The sequence below is a fragment of the Macaca mulatta genome, chromosome 7 (genome assembly GCF_049350105.2).
Source record: "Macaca mulatta isolate MMU2019108-1 chromosome 7, T2T-MMU8v2.0, whole genome shotgun sequence".
Lineage (NCBI taxonomy): Eukaryota > Metazoa > Chordata > Mammalia > Primates > Cercopithecidae > Macaca > Macaca mulatta.
This window is the reverse complement of record NC_133412.1, coordinates 146,789,136-146,800,555: the sequence shown is the minus strand read 5'-3', so window position 1 is coordinate 146,800,555 and position 11,420 is coordinate 146,789,136. Positions and strand designations below refer to the sequence as shown.

Here is an 11,420-nt window from a genome sequence, read left to right as displayed (position 1 = left end):
GGTGCCGTGGCATGCGCCTGTAATCCCAGCTACTCGGGAGGCTGAGGTCAGAGAATAGCTTGGACCTGGGAGGTGGAGGTTACAGTGAGCCGAGATGACGCCACTGTACTCCAGCCTATGTGACACAGTGAGACTTGAAGGAAGGAAGGAAGGAAGGAAGGAAGGAAGGAAGGAAGGAAGGAAGGAAGGAAGCCCGCCCAACACTAGTTGTATGAACAGGATTTTTATTAATGGTATCTGGTCTGTGGCTACAATGTTATATTTTGCTGTGCTTGACACATTTTTTACCATTGAGATGTTTATGGAAGAAAGTTTGAATTTGCTGCCAGGCATCTACCTGTGCCTTTGAGTGAGCCTTTGGCTCACCTCCATAGAATACTGCCTCACCCAAAACGGCATGCACAGAGGCTCTAGAAGGAGGAAAATAAGGTGGGTCAATACAGTGACCTGTTTCTGGGTAACAGATTATCTGGGGTCTTTCTTTCCCGTGAGCTTGTAGCCTTTCAGAGGCTATCTGAGCGTAGAATTCACTCTTCCAGTTTTGATCATCCATGCCAACAATAAACAGGAAGGGCCCCTGGGCCTTTTCCAATGGAATAAGACTTTGGTGATTGCGTTCCTCCAGGGGATTGCTCCAAGTGTCCATAAAAGTGAGAAATCCTGACTTAGTGATTTTTACTTTTCCTAGATCATCGACAAGTTTAGGAATAATCATATCCTTGTAATGTAGAGGAGTTATTGTGTTGGCTACACAGGCATTGATAAGAACAGTGGCTGTGATGCCCTTCAAGAAAGAAGCCATTGAGAGACACAGGTCACCTCCTTTGGAAAATCCAAGAAGCCCAATACTAGGACCTTTCACCTGTTGAGGAAAAAGAGAAGGAAACAAGCTTAGAGTTCACAAATGGAGGACACAGACAGTGATTTTACATTCTCCAAGTAGCTTTCTTTCTTTTTTTTTTTTTTCTTTTTTGAGATGGAGTCTCGCTCTGTCCCCCAGGCTGGAGTGCAGTGGTGCAATCTTGGCTCACTGCAACTTCCGCCTCCCGGGTTCAAGCGATTCTCCTGCCTTAGCCTCCCGAGTAGCTGGGATTACAGGTGCCCGCCATCACGCCTGGCTAATTTTTGTATTTTTAGTAGAGACAGGGTTTCACCATGTTGATCAGGCTGGTCTCAAACTTCTGACCTCAAGTGATCCACCCGCCTGGGCCTCCCAAAGTGCTGGGATTATAGGCATGAGCCACCATGCCCTGACAGTAGCTTTCTTAACTATTATTTGCTTTCCTTCCTTATCCAACAATCTGCAAAGTTCAAATATGTCTTCTAATAAGCAAATCAACTGATTTCCTAGTAATGGATCATCCCCTAATATTTATGAGGACTGGGTCAGGAGTATACACAGAGGCCCAGACACCCGATACCTAAATATTTCAAAATTATAAATCAAATGAACAAACTGTTAAATACAGTATATTATTTTCTTCTGCCTTGATAAATATACCACCATAACAATTCATAAGGTCAGGCTCAAATTTAAAATCCTGGAATCCACTGGAGTTCTGTACTGGAATGTGACACACAGGAGAGGCCTGCCCCTGGGCCCTGCACCACACTCCTTCTCTTCCATCACTGGCTCCTTCATGGACCTTAAGGGGCCTCTCACACATGTGTGTGGACACCCCAACCTGCATGTTTAAGGCCTAGGTATATACACATTGACGAACCCAGAAAAGAGGCTTAGGGCCTGGAAGCAGGATCAGAGCTGTTTGGCAGAGAATTCTGGGGTGCCAGATCCCAAGAGCATTGGGGGTTATAGGGGAAAGAACCCTGAAGAACATCTTATATCTTAACATTAGAATGTCTGGGTCTCTTTAAACTTGGATGATAACAAAGAGTATATATCATTCAATTTTTAGTTATACCAAAATTTTTTGTTGCTGTGGTTTTTGTTTTGTTTTTTTTTTTGAGATGGGGTTTAACTCTTGTTGCCCAGTCTGGAGTACAATGGTGTAATCTCGACTCACTGCAACCTCTGCCTCCTGGGTTCAAGCAATTATCCTGCCTCAGCCTCCCGAGTAGCTGGGATTACAGGTGTGCACCACCATGCCCAACTAATTTTTGTATTTTTAGTAGAGATGGGGTTTCACCATGTTGGCCAGGTTGGTCTCAAACTCCTGACCTCAGTGATCTGCCTGCCTTAGCCTCCCAAAGTGCTGGGATTACAGACGTGAGCCACCACACCTGGCCAAAATGTTTTTTTTTTTTTTTGAGACAGAGTCTTGCTCTGTCGCCCAGGCTGGAGTGCAGTGGCGTGATCTCGGCTCGCTGCAAGCTCCGCTTCCTGGGTTCAAGCGATTCTCCTGCCTCAGCCTCCCAAGTAGCTGGGACTACAGGTGCCCGCCACCATGCCAGGCTAATTTTTGTATTTTTAGTAGAGATGGGGTTTCATCATGTTGGCCAGGCTGGTCTCGATCTCCTGACCTCAAGTGATCTGCTCGCCTCTGCCTCCCAAAGTGCTGGGATTACAGGCGTGAGCCACCGCACCCGGCCCAAAATGTTTTAATTAATTGATTATTTCTGTTATCAGATAAGGACTTTCTGTACAAAACCATAATACCATTATCATACCCAACAAAATTAATAACGATTATTTCATATAATCAAATATACCATTCTTATTCAAATGTCTCCAGTTGTCTCAAAAAATATCTCTTTATGGTCATTTTCTCTATATACATTTATGTTAATCTTATTAAGGAGGAAAATTGAACTCCAGAGAGAGTAACTGCTTTATTCAGAATCATAAGGCCACTCTGTGGTAGACACAGAGCCAGAACTCTTTTTAGTCCTGTGCTCTTTGAATTTTGGTACACAATTACAAAGACAACTAAATAGTCAAGTCTTAAGGGATTAGAGATGGGAGAAAATGGAAATAATAATCCTAGTATAAAAACTTCTTTTGAGACAGGGGTCTCACTAAATGTTGCCCAGGCTGGTCTTGAACTCCTGGAGTCAAGCAATCCCTCAGCCTCAGCCTCCCAGGTAGCTGGGACTACAGGTGCACATCACCATGCCCAGCTTCCATCCTAGTAGTTTTTGAAGGAGACTTGGTGTCTCCTGGCATGTTTCTAGTTCCCAGTGTTGGGATTCCGCCCTGCGTCAGCTCTGCCCCCTCTCTTCTACACTCAGGTGGCCACCAGAACGCACCTCTGGATGCTGCAGCATCAAGTCCACGGCTTCTTCAAAGTACTCCAGACGTACATCATTCAGATCTGCAGGGAGGTCTTCAAATCGGAAATAAGCCAGGGCAAGCACAGCAAAACCGTGTCCGGCCAGGAGGCTGGCCCTGTATTCACAAAGGCCACCGCCACTCCCAAACAGATCAATGACCCCAGGAAAGGGCCCCTTGCCTGGAGAACATCACAAATCACAAGGAGCTTTAGAGTCTCAAAAGACAGCAAGCAAACAAGTTTTTGAAGCCAAGGAGATTGGGGGTAGACAGATTGGCAGAAAAAGAACAAAATGTCTTATGTTCTCAAACAATAATAATAATATAGAGGGATAAAAAACTGCATATCGGGTACAATGTACACTACTCAGGTGACAGGTGCACTAAAATCTCAGTGCTCATCACTGTACAGTTCGTCCATGTAACCCCAAACCACTTGTACACCAAAAGGTATTGAAATTAATTTTTTTTTTGACAGTCTCACTCTGTCGCCCAGGCTGAAGTGCAGTGGCGCAATCTTGGCTCACTGCAACCTCTGCCTCCTGGGTTCAAGCAATTCTCCTGCCTCAGCCTCCCAAGTAGCTGGAATTACAGGCATGCACCAGACACCCAGCTAATTTTTTTGTATTTTCAGTAGAGATGGGTTTTGCCATGTTGGCCAGGTTGGTCTTGAACTCCTGACCTCAGGTGATCTGCCCACCTTGGCCTCCCAAAGTGCTGGGATTACAGGCATGAGCCACCGCAACTGGCCTAAAAATTTTTAATGATATAAATTATTATCACACCACTGCACTCCAGCCTGGGCGACAGAGCAAGACTCTGTCTCAATAATAATAATAATAATAATGATAATAATAGAAATTATTTTCACAAACAAAGATAAACCAAGTTAGAAATAACATAATGAGGCCAGGCGTGGTGGTTCATGCCTATAATCTCAGTGCTCTGGGAGGTCAAGATAAGAGGATCACTTGAGGCTGGGAATTCAAGACCAGCCTGGGCAACATAACAAGACCCCTGTCTCTACAAAAAATTTTAAAAAACTAGTTGGACATGATGGCACATGCCTATAATCTTAGCTACTCAGGAGGCAGAGGCGGGAGGATCATCTGAGCCTAAGAGTTCTAGTTTGTGGTGAGCTATGATCACACCACTGCACTGTAGCCTGTAGATCACTGTAACCTTGAATCCCTGGGCTCGAGTGACCCTCCAGCCTCAAGTAGCTACCCTCCCAAATAGCTAGGCCCCATTTTTAATTTTTTGTAGAAACAGGGTCTCACTATGCTGCCTGGGCTAGTCTCGAACTCCTGGCCTCAAGCAATCCTCCCATCGCAATGCTCCCACCTTGGCCTCTTCAAGTTCTGGGATTTTAAGTGTGAGCCACTGCACTCAGCCTGTTTTTTTTTTGCTTGTTTGTTTTTTTGTTTTTTTTTTTCTTGAGACAGGGTTTCACTCTTGCTGCCCAGGCTGCAGTGCAATGGTGCGATCTCACCTCACTGCAACCTCTGTCTCCCCCCAGGTTCAAGCGATTCTCCTGCCTCAGCCTCCCAAGTAGTTGGGATTACAGGTATGAGCCACCACACCAGGCAAATTTTGTATTTTTAGTAGAGATGGGGTTTCACCATGTTGGTCAGGCTGGTCTCAAACTCCCGACCTCAGGTGATCTGCCTACCTCAGCCTCCCGAAGTGTTGGGATTACAGGCGTGAGCCACTGCGCCCAGCCTTGTTTGTTTCTTTTTGTTTCGTTTGTTTTTTGTTTTCTATCAGACAGAGTCTCTCTCCGTTGCCCAGGCTGGAGTGATGTGGTATGATCTCGGCTCACTGCAACCTCTGCCTCCTGAGTTCAAGTAATTCTCCTGCCTCAGCCTCCCAAGTAGCTGGGATTACAGGCGCCCGCCACCATGCCCGGCTAATTTTTTGTATTTTTAGTAGAGACGAGGTTTCACCATCTTCTCCAGGCTGGTCTTGAACTCCTGACCTCATGATCCACCCACCTCAGCCTCCCAAAGTGCTGGGATTAGAGGCATTAGCCACTACGCCTGGCCGCCTTGTTTGTTTTTAATGAAAGGTTTTAGTTGATTCTTAGTATGTGTTGTTTTTCTTTTTTTTGTTTTGTTTTGTTTTTTTTGAGACAGGGCCTCGCTCTGTTGCCTAGGCTGAAGTCTAGTGGCGTGATCTTGGCTCACTGCAACCTCGGCCTCTCAGGTTCAAGCAATTCTCTCACCTCAGCCTCCCTAGTAGCTGGGACTACATGTGTGAGCCACTATGCCTGGCTAATTTTTTTTGTATTATATTATTAGTAGAGGTGGGGTTTTGCCATGTTGCCCAGGCTGGTCTTGAACTCCTGGCCTCAAGTGATCCACCCACCTCAGCCTCCCAAAGTGCTAGGATTACAGGTGTAAGCCACTGTGCCTGGCCCAGACACTATGATTTATTGAACTCTTACTATAACCTTGCAAAAGCCTCTAGGAACATGGATATTTAGAAACCTGTAAGACCCAATTCCAGCCCCAGGAATTCACAGTGTAGTGGGCAGCCACGAGTTAAGGCTAAGAATTGCTGAAGAGCCGTAAAAATAAAGCAAGTTTTCTTGTTTTTGGAGAATCATCACAGAATTCAGTTTAAGGATTCTGTGTGCTGTTGCAACTCTAGAATTTTTTGTTGTTGTTGCTGTTTGAGGCAGGGTTTCACTCTGGTGTCCAGGCTGGAATGCAGTGGCGTGATCTCGGCTCACTGCAACCTCTACTTCCTGATATCAAACAATCCTCCCACCTCAGCCTCCCAAGCAGCTGAGACTACAGGCGTGCACCACCATGCCTGCCTCAATTTTTTTTTTTTTTTTTTGTAGAGACAGAATTTCACCATGTTACCCAGGCTGGTCTTGAACTCCTGGGCTCAAGTGATCTGCCCACCTCAGCCTCCCAAAGTGCTGGGATTACAGGCCTGAGCCACTGTGCCCGGCTCAGCATTTTTATATGGTAGAGGTTTAAATCAGGAATTTAGTTAGAAGGGATTAATCAGGAGCCTTCTTTCTGGGTTACCTTTACCTAGCAAATATCTTGTGTTTACTTAGACTAGGGTTCCTCAACCTCAGTAGTACAGACACTTTGAGCAAGACAATTCTTTGTTCTGGCGGTTGTCCCGTGCATTGTGGAATGTTTAGCAGCATCCCTGGCCTCTGCCTGCTAGATGCCAATAGCACCTCTCCCTTCAGGAATGACAACCACAAATGTCTCCAGATATTGCCAAATTTCCCCCAGGGAAGGCGGCAAAATCACTGCAGGTTGAGAACCAAGTACAACAATGTTTATGATAGAAGGGAGAGGACTGTCAGGCAGTTTTGTGTGTGTTTTTAAACAATTAAAGGGTATTGCCACTATTGTGGATTTTAGCTTCTTTGGAAGTTTGATGTGAACTGAGGCAAAAATCATTCTTGCACATCAGCTTAAGGTTTTGCCCATATCGTATTCAAACAAAACCACACGGCTGGCACATAGTGGCTCTCAATAAATATATAATAAGTTGAATGCACTATTCAGCACAGAGCGAAAGTGGCAGTGCCTCCAGGGAGGGACGTGAAACTTAAAAAAGAAAGACTGGAGCAGCTACTCAGGAGGCTGAGGCGAGAAGACTTGAGCCCAGGAGTTCGAGGCTGCAGTGTGAGCTACGATCCAGCCACGGCACTCCAGCCTGGGCAACAGTGGGAGCCCAGAGACTCAGAATCCATGACAGACTCTGGAGCGAAGGAAAAAGTTCAGGGATGTTCCACAATCACGTGATTCCCAGGACAGGAAAAGGGCAGGTGGGGGTCGCAGAGCTCGACCAAGTTTTGGGCAGACTACTCACCCGGCGGCAGGAAGAGCGCGGCGCGCACCCGGCCCGCGCGCACCGGCTCGCGCCGCACCCCCGGCTGGAGAAAGTCGCGCTTGTTCTGCGCCCTGCACAGCAGCCGCCCGGGCTCAGGGCCGTGGCCGTCCAGCACTTCCAGCTCCACGGCGAAGGGCGTCCGCACGTCGCGCTTCACCAGCCGCACCAAGGCTTTCTCGGGCTCCAACGCCCAGAGCAGCCCCATGGGCTCGAGCCCCGCGAAGCTGCCGCCCAGCGCGGGCGCGCGCTCCAGGTCCAGCTCGCCGCGGGCGTCGGCGCGGTAGCGCGCGTGGGCCCGGAAGAGCGCGCCCTTCTCGTCGTGCAGGGACGCGCGCAGCGTCACCCGCTGCTCCGGGGCCAGGCCGCGCACGGTGATGAGCACGGGCTCGTCCCAGCAGCAGCGGCCCGCGGGCTCCAGGATCAGCGTCGCTGCCATCCTGACCTGGGTAGAAGAGGGACGACTCAGCTCCCCGGCGTCAGTGGGCGGGCCTGGCGGCTTTGCCCAGTGCTTGAAAGGAGTCGAGGGCGGAACCCTTAACACTACTCCCAGTGGTTGGACTTGGGGACAGGCTCCAGGCCGCTGCGTGGAGCGCTAGAATTTGTGCAAATACACCAGTGTCCCAAATGAAGGAGTATCTGTTGAAATAAGAGTTAATGACCAATCCGGCCGGGCGCGGTGGCTCATGCCTGTAATCCTAGAATTTTGGGAGGCCCAGGTGGGCGGATCACACTGGAGGTTAGGAGTTCGAGACCAGCCTGACCAACACAATGAAACCCCATCTCTACTAAAAATACAGAATAGCCAGGTGTGGTGGCGCATGCCTGTAATCCCGGCTACTTGGGAGGCTGAGGCAGGAGAATTGCTTGAACCCAGGAGGCAAAGGTTGCACTGAGCCAAGATCGCACCATTGTACTCCAGCCTGGGCAACCAGGGCAAAACTCCGTCTGGGGAAAAAAAAAAAAAAAAAAAAAGAGAGCGAGTTAGTGGCTATTCCTTATTCCTGCAATCCAATGTGGTGAGTGTCGAAATAGAGGCACAAAAACCACTGAGAACTAAAGGACTGAGAGAGATACAGTTTAAGAATCTAGATTTTGAAAAAGCATCCCAGGTGATTGTTCTCAGGTGACCCCTTGGAGAAACATGTTCGTAATCCATCCTTTACCCCTCAGTCCCTTACCAAGCCTTTTTTCCAGAGCTAATGGTACCTGGAGCAAAGCTGATGTTTAGGGAGGCAGACCTAGCCGAGTTCCGGTCTGACCCTGATCCTTAGTATTAATACCTGGTGATCTTTAGCAAGAAACATAACCCTCTAAATATCAGTTTTCTTATCTGAAAAGGCTTATTGTGACCATTAAATGCGCTAATGTGTAAAAACACTACACTGACACACCTGTAGGGTTAGTACCCAGTGAAAGTTTTGTTTCTTATCTCACAAATCTAATCACTGGCAGAGTCCCTTTTGGGTTGTGTGCATACAGAGTTCTGGCAATAAGCAAGTGGCACTCTCAGCCTGTGTAACTGAGGAGAGTTTTATAAAGGTACTATCTACAAAGGCATGGGCAAGATTCAGAAACAAAAACAATGAAACAAGATTCGGTGTAGAACCCTGAATCTGAAGGTTCAAGGGAAGGGGGCAGTCTGATAGGAGATGTAGCTTTTCTAGAAGAAACCTATGGTTTGTGGCAGGAAGGAGGAGACTATAATACCCCTTGACTCTCCTCTTGTTTTTCATTATCTTGCTAATGCCTCTCTTTGGCCAAACCCAACCACACAGCTCAGCCTAGCTGGGAACATAGCAGGGTGGAGAAGGAAGAAGAGCATATAGTGATGGCCAGCTCAGTAAACATGTATACACTGAGCAAAAAGGTATTAGACTATATGAAGCAAGTTCACTGTATGCTGGTTACCAACTTGTCTGAGTCCAGTGAGAAAACACATTCATATATTTAATACAACAATTTACATGAACCGGATTTCTTACTTACAGATAGGCAGCAAAGAATGACAGAAGCCTAAGAATCATTGGAAAGCAGTCCCCCAAGACTCAGGAATGCTGCCTAGGTGATGGAGTCTCATGTGCGTGTGCCCCATTTGCACTGCAGCTGCCCTGAGTTTTGTACTCTGGGGTCATGTGACTGCTGGGCTAAAGCATTGAAAGACATCCTATTTGTAGGGAGGGGCTGAAATAGAGCCAGGGCCATTCTAGTCAGTCCGTCCCTATCTCAGGATGTTACATTCCCAGCACATTCTATGCTTGAAAACTACTAGTGAGAAAGGGGAGAACTGAGTCAGTCCAAGGCCAACCAGAGAACTGCCCGGCAGTCCATCCCCAACCCAGATACCTGCTTTAGCAAACCTAGTACATTTCATATGCCCTCCAGACCCCCAGGATCTGGAGGCAGAGGTTTGCTCATATTAATATGGCACCTTGGTTGGGCATGGTGGCTTATGCCTGTAATCCCAGCACTTTGGGAGGCCGTGGGGGGCGGATGACTGGGGGTCAGGAGTTTGAGACCAGCCTGGCCAACATGGTGAAACCCTGTCTCTACTAAAAATACAAACATTAGCTGAATGTGCCGGCATGCACCTGTAATCCCAGCTATTCAGGAGGCCGAGGCAGGAGAAATGCTTGAACCCAGGAGGTGGCAATTACAGTGAGCCGAGATCTCGCCACTGCTCTCCAGCCTGAGCGATAGAGCAAGACTCTGTCTAAAAAAAAAAAAAAAAAAAAAAGCGACACCTTGACTGACACAATCTCAGTGCAACATTATTAAGCCATGGCCAGAATACATTGCACTAGGCCCAGGAGACTACTATAATAAGCGGGATGATCAGGCTTGTTTGGAGCTGTGGCCTACGCCCAAGTCCTAGTGATCCAGGTAAGAAGTTGTTAAAGAGGTCCAAGAAAGATTCTTTAGGTAGCCACTCTGACTGCAACCAGTAGGCCTGCTTCCAGATCTCCTCTACCTATGTCTCCACCATGCCTGAGGTGTTTATCCAGGTATGCCAGGAGATGTTGGCAGTGGCACACACTTCTCCCAGTTAGTCTAAAAAAAAAAAGGCTAGAGGAATTCTGTTGTTTAAAACAACACAGCCGGGTGCGGTGGCTCATGCCTGTAATTCCAGCACTTTGGGACGCTAAGGCGGGTGGATCACGAGGTCAGGAGTTCGAGACCAGTCTGGCCAACATGGTGAAACCCCGTCTCTACTAAAAATACAAAAAAATTAGCCTGGAGTGGTGATGCGTGCCTGTAGTCCCAGCTACTCAGGAGGCTGAGGCAGGAGAATCGCTTGAACCCGGGAGGCAGAGGTTGTGGTGAGCCGAGACCGCACCACTGTATTCCAGCCTGGGCAACAGAGTGACTCCGTCTCAAAAATAAATAAATAAATAATAAAAAATAAAAATAAATAATAAAACAACCTTCCGAAGGGAGTTGAAGGATGTCCCTGGGCTGCCAAGGCAGTGGCACTGGAAGCAGCAATATCAAGCAGTTTTCCTATCATTTTCTTCATGAGCACTGACTCCTGTGTATGGTACCAAAAATGTCATAGAGGACCTAAACCTAGAATCAGCCATGACCTGACAGGTTCCTAATAAGCATGGCGCAAACTTTTAGGCTACTGGCCCAATAATGTATCTTGTACACAGGGGTAATATGCAGGAGCACCCCCAGCATGCCCCATGTCCAGGATCCCATCATCTGCCAACTTTCCAGGTATGACATTGTCCATCCCATGTTTGGCTCACTCCCAGATCACCCACAGAGAAAGAGGCAGCTTTCAGATGCACACTGAATTATTTTATTCAGCGACCCAGTCATGGCTATGGAGGATTGGCATTCACCAGCCAGTTCTCACTGATGGCATAGTGACATGAGCTCAGTCTCCCCCATACAATCAATATCGTTCATGAAACCTGTCACAGAGGGCTAGCATTACACCTGATATGACTTGGCTGTGTCCCCACCCAAATCTCATCTTGAATTATAGTTCCCATAATCCCCACATGTCCTGGGAGGGACCTGGTGGGAGGAAATTGAATCATGGGGGTGGTTAATCTCACGTTGTTCTGGTGATAGTGAGTGAGTTCTCCTGTGATCTGATGGTTTTATAAAGGCTTTCCCCCTTTTGCTCAGCACTTTTTGTTGCCACCATGTGAAGAAGGACATATTTGCTTCCCCTTCTGCCATGACTGTAAGTTTCCTGAGGCCTCCTCAGCCATGCTGAACTGTGAGTCAATTAAATCTCTTTCCTTTGTAAATTATCCCATCTCAGGTATGTCTTTATTAGCAGCGTGAGAACACACTAATACAGTAAGTTGGT

At 47.5% G+C, this 11,420-nt stretch overlaps 1 protein-coding gene across 2 annotated transcripts; it reads right to left on the bottom strand.

Annotated features, from left to right (window-relative positions):
- Positions 1-204: 204 nt before the first annotated feature.
- ACOT6 (acyl-CoA thioesterase 6) lies at positions 205-7,721 on the bottom strand. 2 transcript variants are annotated; one of them, XM_028850216.2, is made up of 3 exons: positions 7,076-7,721; positions 3,208-3,410; positions 208-862 (listed from the first exon to the last, which is right to left on the bottom strand). In XM_028850216.2, the coding sequence occupies exons 1-3, from the start codon at positions 7,530-7,532 to the stop codon at positions 257-259; spliced, it is 1,266 nt and encodes a 421-aa protein (XP_028706049.2). In that variant the 5' UTR covers positions 7,533-7,721; the 3' UTR covers positions 208-256. The 2 variants fall into 2 exon arrangements, with proteins under 2 accessions (NP_001165423.1, XP_028706049.2); NM_001171952.1 differs by lacking the exon at positions 7,076-7,721 and having other exon boundaries at positions 205-862; positions 3,208-3,225.
- Positions 7,722-11,420: the final 3,699 nt, after the last annotated feature.